This window comes from Stenella coeruleoalba (genome assembly GCF_951394435.1).
Source record: "Stenella coeruleoalba genome assembly, chromosome: 15".
In the NCBI taxonomy this organism is placed as follows: Eukaryota; Metazoa; Chordata; class Mammalia; order Artiodactyla; family Delphinidae; genus Stenella; species Stenella coeruleoalba.
Genome location: NC_137161.1, coordinates 18,436,959 through 18,462,043, shown reverse-complemented (window position 1 = coordinate 18,462,043; position 25,085 = coordinate 18,436,959). Strand labels below are relative to the sequence as shown.

The window sequence follows — 25,085 nt, the reverse complement described above, 5'->3', positions numbered from 1 at the left end:
AAATTTTCATTGAATTATAGCTGATGTACAATATTATGTTAGTTTCAGGTGTACAACAGAATAACTGGACATTTAAATACATTATGAAATGATCATCACAATAAGTCTAGTAACTATCCGTCCCCACACACAAAGCTAATACAGGATTACTGACCATATTCTTTGTGACTTATTTTATAAATAGAAGTTTGTATCTCTTAATCCCCTTTACCTATTTTGCCCACCAACCCACTTCCCTCCCTTCTGGCAACCACCATTTTGCTCTCCATATCTATAAGCACCTGTTTTGTGTGTTCATTTGTTTTGATTTTTAGTTTCCACATATAAAGTGAGGTCATGTAGCATTTGGCTTTCTCTGCCTGACTTATTTTACTTGGCATATTACTCTCTAGGTCCATCCATGTCGTTGCATATGGTGAGATTTCATTCTTTTTTATGCTCAAATAATATTTCATTGTATATATACACCACATCTTCTTCATCCATTCATCCATTGATGGACATTTAGGCTGCTTCCATATCTTGCCTACTGTAAATAATGATGCAATGAACATATCTTTTTGGATTAGTGTATTTGTTTTCTTTGGGTAAGTATACAGAAGTGGAGTTGCTGGACCGGATGGTAATTCCATTTTTAATTTTTTGAGGAACCTCCATACCGTTTTCCATAGTGGCTGCACAAATTTACAATCCTGTCAAAAGTACTCAAAGGTTCCTTTTCTCCACATCCTCGTCCACACTCGTTCTTTGCTGTCCTCTGATGCTTGTGGGTCACCAACCCGGGGGTGTGGGTCCCAGGCTAGACTGCACCTCCGCCTCGCCTACGATTCTTGTTGTGGCTCCTTCTTTACGTCTCCATTTGGGGAACGTCTTTTCTGCTAGTCCTCAGGTCATTCTCAGACACAGCTACTCTGTAAGCAGGTGTAATTTCCACATGCCCGTGGGAGGACGTGAGCTCAGGACGTTCCTACTCTGCCATCTTGACTCTGACTCCCTTACCCCAGTGGTTTGATAAAGGGCTCTCAACAGCACCAGACCCTCCCCCAAAGCCTGCATTTGTAACACCAGAATCTACGTTTTGAAGGGTTCTTCATTAAAATAGGTACACGCGTGGTTGTTACGTAAATATTGCAGGTTGGCCTGCAAATGTTGAAGAATTCTACTCACAGGGCGTGTGTTAGAAAGAGAGTTAACCTTCCAAAGGCAGAGGAATAAGTGACAGTGGACAGCACCAAACACCTGTTATGCACTAAGCACTGTTCTAGGCCGCCCACATATACTGTCTCATTTAATCTTCAAACAACTCTCCAGGTAGGTTGTCTTGATACTCTCCCCAGTGTACAGGTGAGGAACTAGGTCAGAGAAGTTTATGACTTGCCCAAGGTCACACATTTAGTCACTGGCAGAGCTGGTAGTGAAAGCCAAGTACACCTAACTCTTCCCACTTTAACCCCTGCTCTCCAGTTCAAAATTTTGGCTAATTCACCTGGCAGGGAAGGTGTGTATTAGGCACATCACAGTGGATATTATCTGGGACTTTCATTATTCATTTTATCAGTTGGCTGAAAGCAAGGGCAGGTAGTTAGAACAAGGCCAGAAATGAAGAAACAGGACATTTATTTCAGTTTTTCCAAGCTATTCAAAAACCTACCTCAGTCCCCTTTAGTCTCTATATTACCACATTAAAAAAAAAGATGTCTATGTCATCTACTATTCTTGAATTTTTATACCAATAGGGCAAAAAATACACACTAGGAATATGTAGATTAGCTAGAACGACCTTAGAATTCTGAATACATGTGACATGCTAAAACCTAACATTTCCCCCATTTATTTACTGCTTTACTCAAGAAACCCTGGGGCCTACCACGTGACAGGCACTAGGCCGGAGGCTGGGACCGTAAGAGTGAACAATCCCACGCACAATGGTGCGGTGAGGCTAGTGAGGAAGATACACACTGAACAAAGCCCTTGTGGCCACCCTTTCAAAGTGCCTCACTGATACTTATATTTGCTATATTTTCATGACTTACACATTCATCTGGCCAAATTTCTGAGAGGACAGAGGTGAGGCTCTACTTTCTAAGAGAGACACGCAACAGGCCTATGGAATTTTTCAGGCCAGAGAAAATGTTCACTGAAACACTCACCGTGTTTGAACACGCCAATCAGAATCACTGAAACACTCACCGTGCTTGAACACGCCAATCAGAATCACTGAAACACTCACCGTGCTTGAACACGCCAATCAGAATCACTGAAACACTCACCGTGCTTGAACACGCCAATCAGAAGCGACTTGTCGGCCTCGGCATCCCACCAGTCCACTGGGATCTCCACGCAGTCGATGTCGGGCAGAGGCACGTCCAGCTCCCTGTGGAAGGAAGGGCGTGGACTCAGAGTGCCGTCAACACAGACAGAAAACAACACAAGAGCTCCCGGCCTGAACCCTCATACTAAGCCACATCCCGGGCTGCATGCTGAGAAGCTGAAGCAACAACAAATGAGAGGATTCAGATAGCTGGGGGCCAAGATATCTTAACCAGGGCTCTGCCCCTGGTTTACAGAGGGAGCTACATCAGCAGATGTACTTGGTATTCAGGCTCCACTCAGACTGAATGACGCAGAATCTGAAAGCACCTCGTGGAGAACGCACAGTCAGCCAGCCTGAGGGCTCTACCCGTGTCAGGTGGCTCTAATGTGCCTCTTCGGCTGACAGCCATGGCAAAAGCCAGCAATACGTTGGTTATATGAAGGCAGAACACCCCTTCTGACTTCATACATGATACATGCATTCAGGTGTCTGAATTCATACAGGATCAAATGCTGCAAAGTGCCCAAATCATCTGGATTCAACCTTTGGAGACCCCAGGCACCATTTGAGAACAAGCCAGTCTGCACTGCTGCACGTGGGGTGTGAAGAGAGCCTTTCAGAGGCTGGCAGCCACAGCAGGAGGCACTTCCTGGTGAGGGTCTGCTAACGGACTGCTGGGTAAAACTTCTGGCCAGAGGGATGAACACAGCTCACCCCAGGGAGCTGACATGGAGGGATCAGCCCCTTGCTGAGTTTCTGTCCATGTTCTGAGAGCCCACATGGACCCTTAGCTGACTGGCTTTATTTGTCTGAGCACCATCCTTACTCTTTTGAAGGCTCTGGGGTTTTGGGGAGAACATCCATCTGGATTGCTCTTCCCTCCCACCTCCCAGCTGCCTGGGATGGTGCCTCTGCAATGCTGAAGTTTCTTCTCCCATCAGGTTCTTCTTGTTGTGACACAGGGCTGCCTGCCCCTTGCCGGGCCCAGCTCTCCCTGTGGGGATGGGGCTCCTTGGCCCCCACCTCTCCAGGCAGTGCTCCCTAGCTGGCTCCACTTCAGGGCCCAATGCTCTGCCTGCGTGGTGCCGTGGGCTGAACAAATTTTGGGGGATGAGCTGTGATTCATTCCTCACAGCACTTTCTGCACAATAAGGCATTTAACCCGCACGGGACCAGTGAGAGCTAAGATTGAGGGAAGCAGAGGGAAGGAGGGAAGCGGGGGGAAGGGGGTGGGCAATGGACCTACTCGTTCCACGTTCTACTAACTTCCCTCCAACTACGCATCTAAGAAAGCACATGATGGGGAGGAGTAAATTCAGATACATCACTTCTGCCCAGTTAACACTGGATATAAATAAGCAAGTTGAATTCTGCTGCATATACATGACTGACAAATTGAACGTTTTAGCAACACACCCCACCTCCCTATCCTTACTAGAAATGCCCATAGTAACTACCAAGTAGTAACAGTCAATGAGATGACTGGTCCTAATTACAAAATGCCTCAGGGGTAGGACTGTCATTGCCTGTCACCTCTCTCCTTCTTTAGTGCTCCTGTGACCACTGAAGTCATTAGCACTGCCCAGTGGAAAGTAAGAGAAAGAAACCAGGGCCCCAGGGAATCTCAAAGCACAGTTCAAATACCAACACTTGCTATGTCCCCTGGGAACAAGCAGCGTTGTGGGGGCCAGAGCAAACTGCCAATCTGGGGAAGGTGAAGGAGGCTGTCTGGGGATCCCACTTATACACTGTGACTTCTGACAGTCCAATCAAGTAGTAGCTGGGGGCTCAGCAGCCTCATTCCCCCCAATCCTGGGATATTCCCACAGGATTCTACAGCTTTGGAAACACTAGCTTACAAAACTAAGGCACAACACATCAAATGGTGGCAAAGTATTAGTAATACGACTAGCAAATAAAGGAGAACCACTCAAAGGTAGAAGAGGACTAAGGCCAAGAGTGGGATTCCAAGTAGAGCTTTTAGTCTACACCTGTTGGATCAAGTATCAAAGTCACTAATATCTATCGAACAATGATTAGCGAAGGTAGAGAAATGACTGCTTTAAAAGCAATTTTACAACACTACTGGGAGAAAAAAACCCCAACTAAGAACCTCACCAAGAGCTGTGTTTGTAAGCAGCTGTTTTCTCCTTTATTTCACTCGTGGATGACCTGGCTGAATCATCCTCATTCTGCCTGCCTGCTCTACCAGAACTGGTCCTGGGTGGGAGGGAACACGGGCCTCTTGAAACACAGGCAGGTTTGTCCATTTCCATCAACAGGCATTTCATGGCAATGCTTTTACACTGGGAGCTAAGGTTGACCTGTTTACCTGGCCGGAGTGCCTTCAAATGCTTTATCCGCTGCTTCTCCCAGTATTTCAGCTTTTAGGTAGTACAGCATCCGGACCCGCAGTAGTACCCTATGATACGTGAACACAGTAATGAAACACATTAGAACCCATAAGCTGCCTGTGAACTGCCATCCCCAAGCTGACCTGGGGGACTTCCGGGCGCTCCCGGGTTGTTAGGGCTATGAAGTTATATATGAGAAAGGACTAGAAAAAGAAAACACCAGGTATTAATGGCAGAAATTATTGTGATATCTCCATTTCACTCAAGAAAATGTATCTCATCAGTCATCTGTTAAGGTCATCCTGTGGGCGTGGGAGGTGAGGGAGGGGAGGTGAGGGCAGCAGAAACAGCGTCCCACCTGGTCCTTAACAGCAGCGGTCCCCAACTTTAAAAAAAAAAAAAATTTATTTATTTTTTGGCTGTGTTGGGTCCTCATTGCCGCGCGCGAGCTTTCTCTAGTTGTGGCGAGCAGGGGCTACTCTTCATTGTGGTGCGCGGGCTTCTCATTGAGGTGGCTTCTCTTGTTGCAGAGCACGGGCTCTAGGCGTGTGGGCTTCAGCAGTTATGGCACGCGGGCTCAGTAGTTGTGGCTCCCGGGCTCTAGAGCGCAGGCTCAGTAGTTGTGGCGCAGAGGCTTAGTTGCTCTGCGGCATGTGGGATCTTCCTGGACCAGGGATTGAACCCGCGTCCCCTGCATTGGCAGGCGGATTTTTAACCACTGCGCCACCAGGGAAGCCCAGTCCCCAACCGATCCCTGGCACCAGGGACCGGTTTCGTGGAAGACAATTTTTCCATGGACCTGGGGGGTGGGGGGTGGGATGGTTCAGGCAGTAATGCGAGCGATGGGGAGCAGCAGATGAAGCTTCCCTTGCTCACCCGCCCCTCACCTCCTGCTGTGCGGCCTGGACCACTACCAGTCCGTGGCCTGGGCGTTGGGGACCCCTGCTTAAGAGGTCTCACCCTGTCCACACGGCCACAATGATCTCTCAGGCAAAGCTGCCTTCCAAGAGGCTCGTTACTAGTTTCCTAGTTTAGTGACGGGTGAGGTTATGTTGAATGGTGCTGTTTTCAAATAGTTTCACTTGCACATAGTTACATGTTACATGAATATTTTAAAGTCTTTTTCATGGCGATACTGCCAGAGAGCAATCCCGTCTTCTCTCCTGTGATTCGGCACGGACCACACTCAGGCTTCATGCAACTGCCCCAGCAAGTTTGAGATGAGGCAATTAAGCATCTGTTGGGCAACTGGTGTGTCCTGCACCGTGCTGGTACCGTGAGTATGTAACACAAGTAAACGTTAGTTTAACCTTGTTCTTGAGGAGCCTACAACAGTCCAATCGTGAAATAAGGCCAGCCACAAGAGAATCAGAGCACAGCAGACGGCCGTGGGGGTTAGGGGCGGGTGGCTGAAGGTATGCAAAACAGAGTGAAAGCCAAGGACAGGCACAGAGAAGCCCACCACATCTGAGGAGATGCTACAGTGAGGGTTACAAGAGTACCTGCCACTGTGTCGACACCAGGCAAGAGTGAAGGCGAGCTACTAAAGCAGAAGCCCGGTTTACAGGTACTTCTGTAGGAACTGATCTCCATGTAAGTTGTTTAAAAAGAGGAACGAGGGCTTCCCTGGTGGTGCAGTGGTTGAGAGTCTGCCTGCCGATGCAGGGGACATGGGTTCGTGCCCCGGTCCGGGAGGATCCCACATGCCGCGGAGCGGCTGGGCCCGTGAGCCATGGCCGCTGAGCCTGTGCTCCGCAACGGGAGAGGCCACAGCAGTGAGAGGCCCACGTACAGCAAAAAAAAAAAAGAGCGACGAGAACACAAACAGCATGTAAAGTAAATACTACTTTAGAGAAGGTAAGAGGAGGCTGTGCGTTCCCACTGCTGGGCCCTGCACAGAGCATCTCTGGAAGAACCCAGTTAACCGTGGTCGCCTCTGGAGAGGGAAACAGGGGCGCTGGAGTGGGAGGAAAACTTACTTTTGACAAAAAATATTAGTTAACACGTGTATGTATTACCTATTCAAAAGGTGTTTAAATAACGAGGGGTTGAGGCCTCTAAAAAAACATAGTTTCTTAGATCTGGGTTGGAAGTGCCACTGTGGGCTTAAGTTGTAGGTGGCAACATAGAAGCCCAAACTCTTAGATGGGAAAGAACCCTTACTTTTCTGCCATACCATTCCTTACCTCAGCTGTCAATCAACTCAATTTCGAGATGTTTTTTCAAAGCTCAGAGAATGAGAACTCTAAGAATTTGCAATCGTCCCTGATCCTTCTGCCTAGCTGGCAGTAGCTGACGGCCTCCTTAGCAAGAACTGGAAAGAGGCTGTCTTAGGTATAGGATTCCTGCCCGCCTGGATCTACCTCAATCAGAGGAAGGCTTCCAGAAGACGTAAGATACAGCTGTGTCTATATCTCCAAAAAGAGGCAAAGGTGTTGACATCGGGCAGTATCTGCGGCACAGGAGAACAGAACTGAAAGCCAGTAGTATTCACCTATACTGCAAATGAGAAGTAAATCAACTCAGAGGACGGACAGACAACTCCTCTTAGAGAGCCACTTCCTCGCAGGCTGAGATGATAACCCCAGGTGGCATCTGACCTCACAGGGAAGGAGATCTGGAGCTGGTCTGTGACACCCTTCACTTCAGCCAAACAAAACCTATTAAAACTTTTGGCTGGCGGTATTCCCTTTTCTTTCATTTCTTTCTTCTTCTAGAAAACTATTCTCTTGGTATGAAATATACTTCCAGAAAGTGCATTTTGCATAAATGTACAGCTCGATGAATTTCCACATACCAAACGCACATGTGTATCCAATATCCAGATCAGGAAGCAGAACATTTCCCCGGAAGGCCCCCCCGGTAGGCCCTTCTGGTCACTATACCCACTCTGAACACACAGTCACTGTCCTGACTTCTTATAGCTTAGATTCGAAGCAGCTGCTTTTTAACCTTTTGAAGTTCTTTTGATAACAACTTCACGCCCCTAAATACTACATGTACTACTAATTACGCAAATGCTTTGAGTACTCACTATCTGTCAGCATGTATCAGCTCACTTAATCTTCATAACGATGCTGAGGTAGGAACTATTATCCTCATTTTTAAAATAATTCACCTGCAGGTAAGTAATGGGGCCAGGATTCAAATCCAGGCAGTCCTGACCCCAGAACCTTTCTTGATATTGGGTGATATCACATCTGATATTGGGGTGGCAGTAAATTTGCTAATTAACAGAGCCCACAATTCTAGAAGCTCACAGTCCAGTTATGCTAAAGAAACTCTGCCTGTTCTCTGGTGCACTTCAGGACAGAACCAGGACCCAAGATCAAAGGGTGGAAGATTCAAGGAAGCGGATTTTAGATTCAATATACAGAAGGACAATTAATTAGAATCATCTGGTAATTAAATGAGTACTGCTGAGAAGTGGTAAACTCCCATCACTAGGAAGGCTCAAGCAGAGGCTGGAGGAGTCCCTGTTGGGACACTGCCCACAGAATCCCCACGCTGCGTGGGAGGAGCTGCAAGACCCCTGCCGGCTCTGAATCTCTTGGCTGCTGAGCCAGGACTAAAGAGGACAGTACTCTCCGTCAGATTCAGATGAATGAACAGCAGTCAGCTTCTTCAAACCCAGAGAAGTGCTTTACTGCATTATTCTTTGATTCTCGGGGTCAGGCCCGCACTCAGGGAAGACCTTGGGGCTGGTGGTTAGAAATGTTAAGGAATTCCTCAAAGGTCACAGTTAGTTCGGCTCAACATCTGTGATCATCTGTGCGGGTGTCAAGCGAAGTTCTATGTTAATCTCTCCAGCTGGGGATGCGAGAGCCAAATGTTGCTGCTATGACTTAATAAGGCAAAACCCGAGTCCTTCATGCTGCTCTTCATCGTTTACTGAATAGATTCTGATTCTGTCATGGCTACAAGCACCGCCATTCTCCAGCCTACGAGGCTGACGGCCACAGAGTTACCTGCTTTCTGTATTCCTCGTCACACGTGATGGATTCTTCTTCAGTCACAGCTCTCGTATTTGACCCTTTCTCCCCAATTCTACAGTCAGCACCCTAATCTAGGTCATCACGATCAATACTTAGTATTATGACAGAACTCTCCTAGTTGGCCATTCAGCTCCAGGTAAACACCTACTCCATCTTGCAAATTGTTACTGGATTAATTTTTCTCCCCCAGTATCACTTTTTATCATGTCTCACTTGTTCAAGAAATATGGTTGCTTAGTACTTACAACGGACTCCTCAGTGAGCCTGCCATACCAGGTCTCCCATCAAGGAGCCCTCGTCCCTGCCAGCTTCCTTTCTGCTCCCTCACAGTGACTCTGATCCAGTCAGTGAACATGCCGTTGGGTCCTGCCCCAGCCAGGCTCTGCTATCAGCAGCAAGTGCCCTTTAAGTCTTGTCTTGAGACCTACTGCCCCAGAGAGCTTGTACCTTTGTGTGCGGTAGTTTTTATTACAGTATTGGGCATGAGACCTACCTTCAAATATTTGGAGGGATCAAAGGACAGGGTTAGACTTCAGCAGTAAAGGAAAAATAACCACAACCCAACAACTACAGAACCATTAGGTTGATGCTACAGGGAGGAAGAAAAGACCTAGCAAAACATCTTGATTTACAGGATAATACACTCTTTATAACCAGAGGTGTGCAAGCTGAGGCCTTCTCACTGCCTACCAGGAATACTGAGGAGGTAAGTCTTGCCTGGCCTAGGAAGCTGGGCTAGATGGTTGCCAAGGGTCCTTTTACTTCTAACAGATACACTGTACAGCGATGCAAGTACCCACATGCAAACCTGTCATTGTTTCGTGGCTGGGTGCCCTAACTCCCCCAAACTAAACTTCACAAGAACAGTTTCATTTTCTATCACTTTCTCCTTTATTTCCGCCTGCCCCACCCCAGCTCTTAGCCTCGGGATATAAAGAATACTATCTCAAATGAATGTCCACCAAACACCGGGAGGCCATGAATGTCAAAGCAAATCTGAAGAGGAAGCAACCTGGCAAGAGGGTACGGCTGAGAGCGGTGGCCACCAAGGCCAGTCTTCTGCTCTCCCTGATGTGCCCTCAGGGGTGGAGGGAGGGAGAGGAAAAGGAGAGTGAGCAGTGAAATCACCAGCGTCCTCCGTGGATTTTGAGAGTCAGGTCAGAAGATCCTGTACGAACTGCTCTGGTAAGAGAGGCCGGGTTCCGGGGGAGAAAAGGGATGATTAAAGGAGGTAGAGAGGATTCAATGCGACTGAACCCTGACCCAGTTTCGAGCACACAGCCTATCCGCCTTTCCAGACCTTGCACGGTGGTACAGGGGCATCAAGTGGCCTCCCACAGCCCTGTGGGGGGTCCCAGGAAGCCGTGCTGTCAGAGCGGAGCTGCCACCAGGGGTGAGGGGGGCACACTCACTTGTTGCAGTGCTGTTTGAGGTGCTTCTTGTAGCCATCATCGTGCAAGACCACCTCGGGGTTGCAGGTGGCCAGCCAGTCTGCGTTCTTTAACTCCGGGAGCAGCAGCTGGTTCTTCGTTTTCTTCCCCTTCCTCCCTCTGGGGACTGGAGCGGACAACCCTGAGACAGAAAGGTACGGAACATGAGCCGAGACGGCTTAAACGCAGCTGTCGGAACAGAGCTGGCCTAGGGTGGCAAAGAGGCAACCAGGCTATGCACGGTGGCCCTGGACGACAGGCCCCACTCCTCCATCCCCCAGGCAGGGATGGCGAGGAGACAGCCGGTCCCCTACTTAGTAACCCCTAGGACCATTCAGTCAGGCAGCAAGAATCTACCGAGTGTCCTGCAGGATCAAGAAAGGTGTAGCAGGGCTTCCCTGGTGGCGCAGTGGTTGAGAGTCCGCCTGCTGATGCAGGGGACACGGGTTCGTGCCCCAGTCCGGGAAGATCCCACATGCTGCCGAAGATCCCACATGCTGCCATGGCCCGTGAGCCATGGCTGCTGAGCCTGCGCTTCCGGAGCCTGTGCTCTGCCCAGTGGGAGAGGCCACAACAGTGAGAGGCCCGCGTACCGCAAAAAAAAAAAAAGAAAGGTGTAGCAGAACCTGTGCCCGTGGGGACCTCACAGCCTAGCCGGGGAAAAGGAATGCTCAGTCTGAGACGTGAAGGTGAGCTGTGTCTCAGCACAGGGAAGGAGCAGTACAACGAAACGCACAGACAGAGGTGGAACTGAGGCAGGGCACGCTGTGTGAGTCCCCATATCAGAGAAGGAACCCCTGTGACACCCCGGTTAGTGGGCAGGACCGGCACGTGGGGAACTTCAAGAGGGCCCACCTGCACTTAAACGAAATATCACAGCTAACACTGGATGATTCTGAGGGAGAATGGACATGGAAAACACCAGCATCCTTTCCCACAGGTAGCCTTCTGGAAATACACCCGAGGAAGAGATGTGCCCAAAGCACGGCAACACGGGCCCACATGGGAGGAGAGAGGGAACCACAGGGGTTTGCTTCTCGGCTACGGCCCGTGCCACCCCTCACCTGAGTGGTTCTGGAGGGTCTGGGCCTGCCCATCTTTGGTAGGCGTGATCAGTTCCCAAATGAAACTCTTGATCTTCTCGTCCCCCTTGTAGTGCTTGACACAGTACACCAGCAGGGCCCGGCAAATCATCTCCATGTCCTTCTCGTTCAGATGCCACTTGAATCGTCCATGGGTCAGAATGTCCTTCCACCGGCCCCAGCTGAGAGTGGAAATACAGAATGGTGTTAGAGGGCGGAAGGGCCACGCATGCCTTCAACATTGCAGGACAAACAGGAGCCGAGTGCTTCTCGACCCCTGCTGGGCTTCCTGATCACCCTGAGGGCTTTGTCCTGAAAGACCTTCGAGGATCGCATACTGTAGCACACCAAATGTCACTGAGGTGACCTGGACACTGGACACAGAGAGCTTCATACGACCACTAGAATGTTAAGAAGGGAGGGATGAAAATATCTGGAGCGAGGAATAAGTCTGGAATTAAAACAGAGTCCAGGACTTCCCTGGTGGCACAGTGGTTAAGAATCCACCTGCCAATGCAGGGGACATGGGTTCAATCCCCGGTCCAGGAAGATCCCACGTGCTGCGGAGCAACTAAACGCGTGCGCCACAACTACAGAGCCTGCGCTCTAGAGCCCGCGAGCCACAACTACTGAGCCCACGTGCCACAACTACTGAAGTCCGTGCGCCTACAGCCCGTGCTCCACAACAAGATAAGCCACCGCAATGAGAAGCCCGCGCACCGCAATGAAGAGTAGCCCCCACTTGCCGCAACTAGAGAAAGCCCGCGCGCAGCAACGAAGACCCAATGCAGCCAAAAACAAATAAAAATAAATAAATCTATTAAAAAAATTATTAAAAAACCCAACTGACTCCAGCTGCAGTATTTGAAAGCAATGGTGAGCTCCCAGAAGCTAAACCCTCCACTTCTACCAGAGCCAGAGCCCTGCATGAACCATGCCTTAACTCTAACATCTGCTACACTGATTCCTTATATGTCCTTGGGGGAAAAAGGCAGGAAATCAGTACCAGGCAGTAAATTAGTACCAGAGATCTGCCGTGACAAGCATATGAGAAAATCATGGCCCGTCTACAACATGGCAGCAGAGTGCAGTGACTGAGGGGGGCCGCGGGCAGAAGGCACAGCTCCCTCTTCTGCCAACAGAGCCTCCATCAGCCCAGACCCCAGAGGTGAGTGGAGAGACACACTGGACAAATCTCAGGGACTGAACCAAAGAGGGGAAAACAACAACAAGAACAAACAGGTGAAGCCAATACCCACCCAAAGATGAGCAGGTTCTTCTCCACCCGGAAGCACTCGGCTCGGAGGTAGCGTCTGGTTTTGTCATTGAGGCGCCTGGACCTCGTGGGCCTCTCATCAGAGTCACTGTCCAACTCTGAAAACTCCATGAGCTCATCCTCCTCAAAAGAGTTGTAGTGTTTGGTCTGCTTCCTCACGCGCGGGCGGTCAATCACTAAGCTTTCCTGGAAACAAGAGAGGACTGCTGGGGAGAAAGTCCCCTTCACTCTCCCTGTATCGCAATGCAGATCCTGCTGCTGTTCCTCAGGACACATTTGGGAAAGAACCACCCCCATCTCGTCCTCCAGCAGGAAAGCCTCTTCCCAGCACACCTGCCATGTCCATGACAAGCAGAGGGGACACTCTGGGACTTGATGAAGTTAGTGTGTCCCTCCGCCCCCAGTGCTGGCCGCCCCCATCTGCTGGTTTTGCAGTCTAACGGGGGCCTGGGCAGGCGAGGACCCCCAGCGCCAGAGTGGCCTCCTGTTCTTGCCAAGAAGGGTGGGAGTGGTGCACCCCAGCTGTTGTGCCCGGCATGCGGAGGCCGCCTGTGCTCTGGAGACAGGAGGAGTCGGAGAGCTCCATCTGCTCAGCAACTTTTGGAAGACGAACACAAGTTACCGCCACTTCATTCTGCCTTCCACTGGTGCCACTAACCTTTTGTCTTTCATGGAAAAGATAACCTCTAGCTCAGGAAACTCACCCATTCTGGCGGCTCCCTTGGCCAAGACCATCACTTCTCTGGTCTCCATCACTTCATGCTTCTCGCCCCTCCCCCCATGCCTCTTCCCAAAGCTCAGCTAAGCTCCTGCATACTGTCTCAGGGCAAGAGCTTTTTCTTCCCCCTCTTGCCCACTGTCCTGCACACAGAGTACTCCCTGACTGTGACATTGTTAAACACTATAAACAGGTTATTAAGGGGACTGCAGAATCCTCCTACCAGGAGAAAAGAGGTTGGATGAAGCAACCTCTGGCGATCCTACGGAAAAATAGTTAAGGCTGGATGCTGGTTACTGAATCAGCTAGATGTAAGCAGGGACAGTCTCCTGGGTCTGTGAGTCCATGAGAGTTCAACACTCACCCAAGAAGACAGGCAGAAAGTGATGTGTGCTCATCCCTGAGGGAGGTAACTGGGTCAGAGATGGAGGGAGGGGAAACTAACAGGTATGGGCTGCCTCACATGGGCTGGGCAGCCACCTTCACAATGTTATCTCTAACTCTGCCAAGTGGGCGTCACCACCTCCTTTGTTCACATGTCTTTTTTCACTCTCTCAGTGAGGTCAATTCCGCTGCCCAAAGACATACAGCTGGTCAGTGGCAGAGCCAGTGTTCAAACTCTGGTTTTATTCCAAGGCCATTCTCTTTCTCATGTTCAGAAATAGGAAAATTCAAGATACTGAAAAGAATGGAGGTGAACCCAACAAACTTTTCTTCACCATGCTTTTTTCCTCTAATGTTTGTCGGAGGTAAAGTTCCTTGCATAGGAAGTGTTGAAATAGAGGAAAACGGTCACATGCCAAGGATAGGATTTTGGCTTGGGTCAGACGGCTGATCTTGACCTGTCTGGCCAGTTCCAGTTCTAATTGTTTTTATCGAATTTCCTGGACACCCAGCAGACTGTATGCCCCATTAGGTCACTTTAAAGATAACATTTCTCAAGCTCTATGTGCCAGGCATGTTTTAAGTGGGTTACATACAGCACCTTATTTAAGAACTAAGGCTTAGGAGTAAATAATGATTTGAGCTGGTAGGAATTTACAGTCCCATAAGACACCAGTGAAATGTTCAATGAAATAAAATATTCTCAGTGCTGTACCTTCTCACTCTTTGCTTCAGTGTCCAGTTCAGCTATTTTAGCCCATTTCTGCCAAAAGTTTGGGTCATCTAAGGAAATATCCGTTCTGTTTCCTGAAGCCACAAAGCTAGCCTGTGAAGAAGAAAGAGCCAATAAACTGTACTTGAACACAAATTGTAAAACACCTGTGTGATCTCAAATGCACCAGAGACTCAAGAATATTCTCCATCCGCATTCAAAATCAAAACCCCTAACAGAGCTGCCAAAATGAAAGTGAAAATCTTGAAGCTATTGTTTTAAAATTTTATTTTAAAGGTGGGGTGAGGATATTACAATTTCAACCTACAGGATCATTTTTTATAACTTAAACTCGGAAGCAGGAGGACAACCCCTGGGAGATGATGGCAACGTATGTCCAGTTGCCCGTGAAACGGCTGATTCTTAAAACTTCCCTGGATATAGATTTTCTTTCAGTTCACCAATCCCCAGGTTTCCACTCTGGGCAAGGCCCTGGCTGGGCCATATGAGGTGTACAGAGATGAGCTATGCCTCTAAAGCACAAAATGTCCCTGAAAAAGCCCTTCCCCCATAAGCCACCAAACAGGTGATTTGATCACACAGGTCATGAAGCTCACAGAACCTACGGTGAGAGAACCTGAGAGTGATCTGACAAGTGGTCTGGTTAGTTGAGTTCTAAATCCAGCAACCTGACGGGCAGAGGAAAAAGGCACCTAGACTAGAAGCTGGGAATCTTGAATAAAATCTCTAGTCTCATGAAATGAACAAAGTACGTGTTCACTGGAATTTCAACTCCCAGATCAAGGAGTGCTCTCCAAGGGACTCGGGATGACCATTCGAGGGTTCTGGAGCAGTCTCCGTGAATAGTGAAGAAGGCAAACTGCAAACCCAAGTGTCTATCCTGCCCACGGAAGATCAGCTCCAAGGATTCAGAGTGGTGATTTCTTTTCTAGATTGTGACCCATTATTCAAAGCCTCTCTAAGAACCTGCATCTTCAGGGTGGCACACAGAACAGTTGTGTAGCCAGACCATTTCAACGGTTTGCATTTAGACAAACAGAAGCCGGGCTAATGAGGGTCAAAGAATAAAGACTCTTCTTTCCACTGCCACCCCACGTGGACTCTGCGGAAAGGGCCTTATACCTTGGCAAAAGTGGATCCTTTCCCTTCAGACTGGATGGTGATGGTGTGGGTTCTCCTCTGCAGAATCTGGTCTATGTCTTCTTCACAGAACTTGGAGCCTTCGTCTTCCTCATCCATTAAGGCACCATAAGCACCTTTCCGGAGCAAGTCCTCTACCTCCATTTTTGAAAGCTGCTGTACCTGGACAGGTCACCAAAGGCTACTCACAAAGTGGGAAATGCACAGGAGAAAAACAGCCTGAAATCTGACCTTCATGATTCAGTACCCAGTTCCTCCACTAATTGCACATGTCAGAAGACTAAAGACACAAGATTTAGAAAATGAAAACCCAGATAGACACTCAAGAGAATGATGGGGAGGGCAGGCAGACAATCCTCCAGGGAGCTCTGGAATAAAACCCAGCACACGACCCAGTGGCCCTAACATTCCTCAGGATGCTGGTTATTATCAAGTGTCACAAACCATTAAAACTATGCACCACTGAAGAGAATATATTTCATGTTTATTTTATGTTTTAGTTTGAGTCTGTATCTTTAAAAACCTCCAGATGTACCAAATGAGCTAAAGAATAATGAGTTATTCATTATTAAATAAATACAACAGTATTGGAAATGATGTCATTTCTTAACTAAAGAAAGGATCCCATGCCAAGTGTTATCTTCTCAACTGCTTGTTGAAAACAGGAAATGGGAGTTCAAAACACCCTTTCCTGGTTCTAATTAAGAATCTGGTTCTCTTTATATCAATCACAGGAGGGAATTCCATGACTCCCAGCACTGGTAACTTGAAGTATTAAACTTAGCAACATACGCATAGCTAAGAGGATGTAGAACATCTGGACTAAAGACAACTCAGAAGGGCCAGAGATTAAGGAGATATTCGGCTTTGTTTGCCTAGACTTTAATACAATTCAAGAATCCTAGCAGCAATTTTTATCCCCTCTAGAGGGGAAAAGAAGATTGTATTAACTGCCATAGTTCAAGCTGATCCTTCATTCATTCATTTTTTCATTGATCATCATGCATTGAATGTCTTTAACATGCCAAGTACTGTTAGGGGTGCCGGGTAAGATAAAATAGCTCACCTTCAGGGAGCTCGAAGTCTGTAGTATGAGATAAAAAGCATGGTGATAATTTAGAGTTAAGCGTTAAGATCTACTGATTTCCAACAGGCAATGTGTAAAACTCTATTTACTGAAATGTTACTGCATGTTGGGCAATCCTACCACCCAACTGCTCCTACAGATTCCTTTACTCATCTATAAAATGCAGAGACCTGAACCTGAATTACCCTCTATTGCAGGGAATTACCCATTAAAGATGTGCGGCCTGACTCAATTTAGTGAAAGGGAACCTTAAAATGGCTGTAGGAATGAAGAATTCAGAGAGGCCCTGGGCTGCATGATAAATTCTTCTCTAGGCTCGAAAGCAGGTACCAGCATACTCACTCCATTCGTGCTGCCTTTTCGGTTGATGTCCTGAAGGACAGCCTTGTCCAGACCCAGCTTCAGGCTGGCCTTGTCAAACATTTCCCGCTCGTAGGAGTTCCGTGTAATGAGGCGATACACCTTCACGGCTTTACTCTGGCCTATCCGGTGACATCGGGCCTGAGCCTGGGAAGGAAGGAGGGTCACACACATCGTGTCACCAGACAGAACGGAAGCAGCCCAAGGAACGGGGAAATGCTTATATTCCACGTGGGGAGAGTGGCTGGCTCTCACAGTTACGAGTCATGGGACTGATTCTGGAATAGAATTCACCCAGATGCCAGCTACCCCTTCAAGAGCACCCATTTCATTGCCCGTTATTTACTGAGTGACTGCTGTATGCTGGGACAAAGTGATGAGAAGGACCTGGCTTCCTACCCTCCCTAGCCTGTGGTCTGAGTGCAGGCACTCATTCCCAGGATGCTGTCTTGCTCTCTGGGGAAATGTCTCACCCAGAGCAAGCAGCACCACTCTTTAAGTTTTCTCATTTTAATACAGAAATTTTCATAGACGAAAGTAGAGAAAAGTATAAGGACCTCTTATGGTCAACTCTTGCTTCATCTCTGCTATGCCTCTACCCTCCAAGATTACTATGAAGCAAACCCTTGGCATCATATTGATTCATCCTCACATATTCCAATATGTATTTCTAAACATAAGGACTCTTGTAAAATGTATTACCATCGCTATACTTCAAAAAATTAATACTAAGTACTAACTATCTAGTGTTCCAATTTCCCTGCTCATCTCATAATATTTCTTTAAGTTTGATTGTTTGCATCAGGATCCCAATAAAGCCCATGCAGTGTAACTGGCTGATATATCTCTGCCTTTGATCTCTCCTATTCTTCCAAATGCCAGTTACTTGTTGAAGAGACCAGGTATCTGTCCTACAGTTTCTCACAGTCTATATTCTGCTGCCTGCACTTTGGCTGTGTCACTGAATGGATTCCTCCGTTCCCTTTATTTCCTCTAAACTGGAGTTATACCTTGAGACTTGATCAGGTTAAGATTTTACCTTTGGCAAGTGTAATCCATAGTTGGTGTATAAATTTCCATCAAAAGGTACATGATGTCTGGTTGTCTTTCTTTCGAATTGATGATCATTGCCTAGATCCATGATTTCATTAGCGGTTACAATTCCCCTCATCAATTTTTTGGTTACCCTGATGTACAGTTCATATAGGAGAGACAAGCTAAATGTCTGATTCTTTCTCTTTATTTAATCAGTTTCCAAATGAACACCCTCCAAAAGTGACTAATGAAGAGTTTTATAATTAGTTTCTTAAGGAATACAATGCAAGTATGCATTTAAGTAATATCTGTGCTATTTTTTACTGCATTGCTGTTTTATTTTTTTAATAAAATTTATTTGTTTGTTTATTTATTTATGGCTGCGTTGGGTCTTAGTTGCTGTGTGCAGGCGTTCTCTAGTTGTGGCGAGCGGGGCTACTCTTCATTGCAGTGTGCAGGCTTCTCATCGTGGTGGCTTCTCTTTGTTGCAGAGCACGGGCTCTAGGCACACAGGCTTCAGTAGTCGTGGCATGCAGGCTCAGTAGTTGTGGCTCTCGGGCTCTAGAGCACAGGCTCAGTAGTTGTGGCACACGGGTTTAGTTGCTCCGTGGCATGTGGTATCTTCCCAGACCAGGGCTCAAACCTGTGTCTCCTGCATTGGCAGGTGGATTCTTAACCACTGCACCACCAGGGAAGTCCCTGTTTCTTAATGCTATTCAAATACGGCCTATGGAAAACTCCTCAAGTTGGCTCCTGAGTTCTTTTTTCTTTTTTTTTGTGGTACGCGGGCCTCTCACTGTTGTGGCCTCTCCCGTTGTGGAGCGCAGGCTCAGCGGCCATGGCTCACGGGCCCAGCCGCTTCGCGGCATGTGGGATCTTCCTGGACCGGGGCACGAACCCGCGTCCCCTGCATCGGCAGGCGGACTCTCAACCACTGCGCCACCAGGGAAGCCCGCTCCTGAGTTCTTTTGACATGATTCAGTCAAATATGGAAAGGAGGAAAACTATGAAAAATTCTGGTATTATATTTGGAGGTGTCAGTATGAACTCACAGTTAGGGGTGTGTGTGTGTGTGTGCGTGTGTGTGTGTGAATATACACATAGATAAAGAAAAAGATATGGATATGTCTGTATTTATATTTGTATGTTATATCAAAGACCAGCAGTATCTAACAGCTCCCTTGCTTTCTGGTATTACAACATGTTCCATGCTCCCATTGTATATTTCCTGCCCAAACCTGGATTCAGTTATTTTTTCAAGTAGTCCAAGAGCTTCTTTCAGTGGGAAGTGGCAGTAGAGACAACAGTCTGCATGCTCTAGGGACGCTCCCTGCCACTAGGTTGGTCATTGTTCCTGGGCCTACTCAGTGGGTAAAAGCAGAAGCGTTTGTGTGTGTGTAGTGTATACGATCACGGGCACACATAAGACAAATTACATCATGAAATCATACTGATATTTTCATTCAAATTTGGGACTACGGGGTTTTAACTTCATTAACTATACATCTGTATTGCTTTTTAACCATGTTGAAAAGCTCAGTTCTTAACCATGCCAATATCATTACTCATCTGATTTATCCCGCAAATACATGAAATATCAGAAAAACGGTATCATCATGATCACCACCGAAACATAACTACTGAAAACAATGTAAGGTTTACTGCCCTCCCACACTGGGATATATCCCACCAAGAATGTACGAACTCCAGTGTTTTAAATTTTAAATACACACTGGGGCTTCCCTGGTGGCACAGTGGATAAGAATCTGCCTGCCAATGCAGGAGACACAGGTTTGATCCCTGGTCCGGGAAGATCCCACATGCTGCGGAGCAACTAAGCCTGTGCACCACAACTACTGAGCCTGCGCTCTAGAGCCTGTGAGCCATAACTACTGAAGCCCGTGTGCTTAGAGCCCGTGCACCACAATGAAGAGAAGCCCCCGCTCGCCACAACTAGAGAAAGCCCGCGCACAGCAACTAAGACCCAACACAGCCAAAAATAAATAAATTTATTAAAAAAATAAAAAATAAAAAAATAAATACACACTGGCAGATAAGTTTCTTTTTCACAGTGGCAGGATCAGCACTTTCTGTGTAATCTAGGACTGAGCAAATGTGTAAATATACTGAGGGTAACAGGAGCCAGGGTTTTCATTGCTGAAGAAGGAAGTTACAAATATGGAAAGAAGAAAAACTAGAACAACTCTGTGGCATTAGAATGGATTTGGAGGTATCAGTATTAACTCATGGTTAGATGTGCACATATGTGTATAAAACCACACAAAGACATGAATGTGTGTGCATCTGTTTACGTAGACACATGCATGTATATACACACATATACATATGAATGCATGTTATGTATATATATTCCCTGTGTGTGTATGTATGTAGTCTAGCTGTGTCCACTGAGAGGGCCTAGAAGAAATGGCATCCCAGTAGCAAAGAACATAACGAACCCTCAGATCTTGGTTTCTAAACTCCATTCTCCATAACAAGAGAGGACAAGGCATGTGAGAGAAATGATTAATTCCAGGGCCAGGGTAGTCAAAGTACAGGATGAGCCTGAAACGTATCACTGTGCCGGAATATAAGGAAGTACTCAAAGAATGATGGAGACGCATCAAAATAACACCTGAAACCTACGAGGCTTCCGCTGGTTAGGTCCAGGACGATCTGAACATCAAAGTAAATATCGTATGGAATATAACCCACTGAATAAAAGAAGAACCCATGAGTACATACTGACATAAATAAACTAATGGGAGAAAAGGGAAAACTCTTCCTCAGAGTAGAAAGTAACTAAAAAATGTAGAATGACTGTTAGAAAATCACCACTTTGCAACCATAACAGTGATGGCTGATCCAGGCAAAAATAATCAAAGGAAACTAAAACCAGTGGGTGAAACTTTGATGAGGAACAGGATATTTACATAGTCTCAAAGCTTCTCTCCAAAGCTACTTAGTAATTTCAAAGGGAAAAATAGCAACTTCATAGTAGAGAAATCTGGCAGACGCCACTAACTAAGCTCAAAGTACTTATTATCAACAAATGGACATCATGTTCCTCTCAACATGACACACTGAGAAGACATATCACTTCGAGGTATCACTAAACCTGAACTCAATCCTGAGGAAATACAGACACAAAATAAGGGCCTATCTATAAGATATCTAGCCTGTACCCTTCAAAGACATCAAGGTCGTGAAAGGAAAAGAAAGATCAAGGCACTGACCCATTAAAGGAGACATGAGAACTAAACGAAGTGGGTGATCCTAGTTTGGATCTTGGGGGACTAACAACTATAAAGAATGTTGAAAGAAATGATAAAATTTGAATATGAACTATGGATTAGAGATACTATTCTTATTTCTTTATTCTGAGAACTGAACCCTGGTTATATAAGAGAACGTCCTTGCACTTAGGAAATACACACTAAGGCACTCAGGGGACAACTTACTCTCAGATGGTTCAGACAAAAAGTGGCGTGTGTGTGCGTGCACACACGTGTGTAGGTCTCTATGTACTCAGAGAGACAGGAGAGAGTTAGGGCAGAAATGATAAAGTAAATGAGGCAAAATGTTAGCAGTTGGTGAATCTGGATAAAGGGTATATTGGAGCTGCAAACTGAAATTATAACACAATGAAGATACTGAAAAATGAAATACAAACATTTGAGCATAACTCTTGGGGTTATGCTGTCCATATCATATAGAGCTAGGTTCAACTGTTTCATTTCGCTTTTGAATTTTAGGGATTGATTTTTCCCACATTAATTTAACCACAATGAAGGGAGTGGGAAAGAAAAAAACTAAACCAAGTAACCTTGGAAATTGGTATTTTGATTGTATACTTTAAGACCAATGACCTAAAAAACACTTTAGTCCAATATTACGCACAAGTAAATTTTTTTGTAGAATATGGGTTAGTAATTCTGAAACTACTTTATGCATATACGAAGATCGAACAAATGAGTAAATGTACTGTGTTATGACAATGAGACCAGGCTTCTCACAGCCAGAGAAAGGAGTTATGAATTCGGAAGAGTGCAGAAGGCTAGAAGGAATCCTGTGATGTTGGACTGGAATCAGAAATCTCACTACAGATGGATAGACAGGGAATAAATACAGAGGTGTGGTACCAGCGCTTGTGTCAGTATGCACATCTGTATTTCCTAGCTCTGTCTGCTCAGAGTCTAGAACCAGTAACACTCCAGTGGCAATGGGCACACCTAGTAGCCAGACCTTGGTTTCTAAATGCCATTCTCAACTAAAAGGAACCAGGGAGCCTTGGAGGAACAGTCAGTTCCATGGATATGGCAGGAAAAATGTAACATGAACCTGAGTGTCTTGTGGTGCCAGAAAATAAGAAGTGCTCACAAACTGACAGGAGCATGTCTAAAGGACAGAGGAGCCAACCTGAAGGGCCTCCTAATGACCAAATCTGGACGGCAAAATAAACAGTGCGAGTAGTGCATTATAACCTATAACGTAAAATCGATATCCAGGAGTCCATACCAATACAAATACATAAAGAAATGGGGGACAAAGGACAGCTGTTCTTTACAGTAGGACTCCAATTCCTACTGTAGAAGGAATGACTGAAATAGAAAATTACCGTTTGCCAAACACCATCGTAATAATTACTGAAGGCAAGAACCACTGATGAGTGCTAAAATTAATAGGCAAAAGTATGATAGGAAACAGGATATTTATAGCATCTCAAAATATCTCCTCCCAACATACTGACTACGTTTCAAGATAAAAATAGTAACTTTACAGTGGAGAGACCTGGCAGACACCACCTCAACCAAGTAATCAAGGTTAACATCACAAGTAATAAGACATATCGACATCATGTACCCCCTGAGAAGGATATAACATCACTTCTATGATATTCTTGCCAAAAATACATAACCTCAAATCTGATCATGAGAGAAACATCAGGCAAACACAAAGTGAGAAACAATTCTACAAAGCGGCTGGTCAGTATCCTTCCAAAGTGTCAAGGTCACGAAAGCTAAGGAAAGACAGGAGATGTCACAGATTGGAGGCGGCTAAGGAGTTGTAACTTCTAAAGGAGATGTGAAATCCTGAATTGGATCCCAGACCAGAAAAAAGAACACCGATAGAAAAATGAAGGAATTTGAACAGGGTCTATAGATCAGAGCACTGTATTGATATTAATTTCCTGGTTTCGATAATTACACTATGGTTATACAGAATGTTAACATTAAGGGAAGCGGGGCAAAGGATCCTAGAACTCTGCACTATTTTGCACCTTTTTTAAAGTTTAAAATGATTTCAGAATAAAAAGTTTTTAAAGTTTTGTTTTATAACGCTATAAAATACTTAGGATGGTTCCAAAGTCAAATATACAAAAAGGCATATTCAGAAAAACTAGCTTCTATTCGTCACTTCCCTGTTCCCTCACCGCCTCCCCCCAGGAGGTAACCATTTAAAATCTTTCCATGGCGGGGAGACATGACTGACTGACAGACAGACAGACAGACAGACAGCCTTTTTAGATAAATGCTAGCATACTATACATACTTTTTCCACCTTATTTTTTTTCACCCAACAATATATTCAGGAGATGACTCCATAGCGGTATGTAGAGATATTCCTCATTCTTTTATCAAAGCTGAACATACCGTTTTAGGCAGCAAGTCTCCTACTGATGGACAACTAAGTTCTTTTGTTTTTGGCTATTACAACTAGTTGCCACACCTTCTTTTACTATCTTTAGTGATTGTAAATCTTCATTATTAGGAGAAAATCTGATGGATAGCTCTGGTAAATGAAGGAAGTGATCAAGGTAAATAATATGGTTTGTGGAAACTGTAAGGCAGTAATAATATGTGCTCATTAAGTACTGACACTGATTTTCTTTGTTTTGGCTTACCTGGTGTTGAGGGCAAATTACAAGAGGGAGTTTAAGAAATATTCTGAGCAAAGGTCTAATAGAGGAGAGCTACAGACATCACTAATTTATTACCTTCTTGGAATCCATATCCCCATTTGTCCTCAATACCAGAACCCTGACTCTTATACAAGGGCAGCGATGTATTCAACTGAAACCATCTCCAGCCTCCCAGGGCTGGCGAGGTAATACAGTTCTGGACAATGAGATGTAACAGCAGTCTATCAGGGATATCTGGAAAAGTTCTGCTCTCTTGAAGAAAAAAGTGTCACACCTTCCTTCCTTATTTTTCCTACCTGGGGTCTGAAGTATCCATCTTGGAAGCAAGAGCGTGTGAACCACACTCACTGAGGATGGGGGAGCAGAGAGATAGAAGGGACCTGGGACTCTCATGTCACCATGAAGCCACCTCACTAGTCCTGGGATACCCATGTCTGGAAAACAAACCTCTGCTGGGGCTGGGGGTGGGCAGGGGGCACTGTCACAAGCAGCTAGATGGTACCAGGAGATAAACACATTCTCTACCAAGACGACTTACCTGAAGGATAGCAGGATGAGTCCTGCCACATTTAAGAGACTCGCCATTTTACAGTCAAATCTCATATATTCCTTATTTTCCTTTTCAGAACTCACACACACAAAAATGTGGTAAAGAGAAACACTGAGAACTAAGTCAACAACTGAGGTGAAGCGCAAACAAAACACACCAGCAAAGGTATAAACACAGAACCCTTGGAGCTAGACCACCAGTAGGAGGCAGTGGTGCTACCCCTGGTCCCCAGGGCCCTCCATCCCAGGGGAAATTACAGAGCTCCAATGCTCTCCGGCATGATTTGTAGGCACCTAGTTTGTTCTGTACTTTTTAACACATTTGAGGTGAACAAAAGCCTACAAGAAACAAGTAGTCAGGTTCAGAAAAATTTTAAACAGACACAGATCCCAATGACTGTGATGCGTAGAAAGGCGGAGTCTCCAAACAGTGACAGATTTCCAACTGATTCCAGCCCTCAGTTCACTGTTGTCAGGTGCAAGTCCAGAACCTTACACCACGTCTTTACAATCACGTGAAAATTAAATAGCTGGTACAAAGAACCAACATAATGTTGATTCCTCTCTTGATCCTTATATTACTCTTTCAAAGTATTAGTTCTATTACATTTTAAAGGTACATTTTCTTTAATACTTTGAAATACTATTTGTACCTGAATGAAAATCTACATCATCAGAGAGGTTAAAAAATCACCTATAGTCCCA

The 25,085-nt window shown here is 46.0% G+C and overlaps 1 protein-coding gene across 2 annotated transcripts in view; it reads right to left on the bottom strand.

Moving 5' to 3' along the window:
• CHD6 (chromodomain helicase DNA binding protein 6) overlaps positions 1–25,085 on the bottom strand; it is a 212,812-nt gene that overhangs the window by 40,355 nt on the left and 147,372 nt on the right. For both annotated transcript variants that reach the window (XM_079946401.1, XM_079946400.1), the window contains 8 exons: positions 16,856–17,020; positions 15,409–15,588; positions 14,269–14,379; positions 12,435–12,637; positions 11,158–11,357; positions 10,076–10,235; positions 4,647–4,736; positions 2,271–2,374 (listed from right to left, as the gene is read on the bottom strand). In XM_079946401.1, the coding sequence (XP_079802527.1) occupies positions 2,271–2,374; positions 4,647–4,736; positions 10,076–10,235; positions 11,158–11,357; positions 12,435–12,637; positions 14,269–14,379; positions 15,409–15,588; positions 16,856–17,020 (1,213 nt within the window). The remainder of the gene's footprint in view (positions 1–2,270; positions 2,375–4,646; positions 4,737–10,075; positions 10,236–11,157; positions 11,358–12,434; positions 12,638–14,268; positions 14,380–15,408; positions 15,589–16,855; positions 17,021–25,085) is intronic.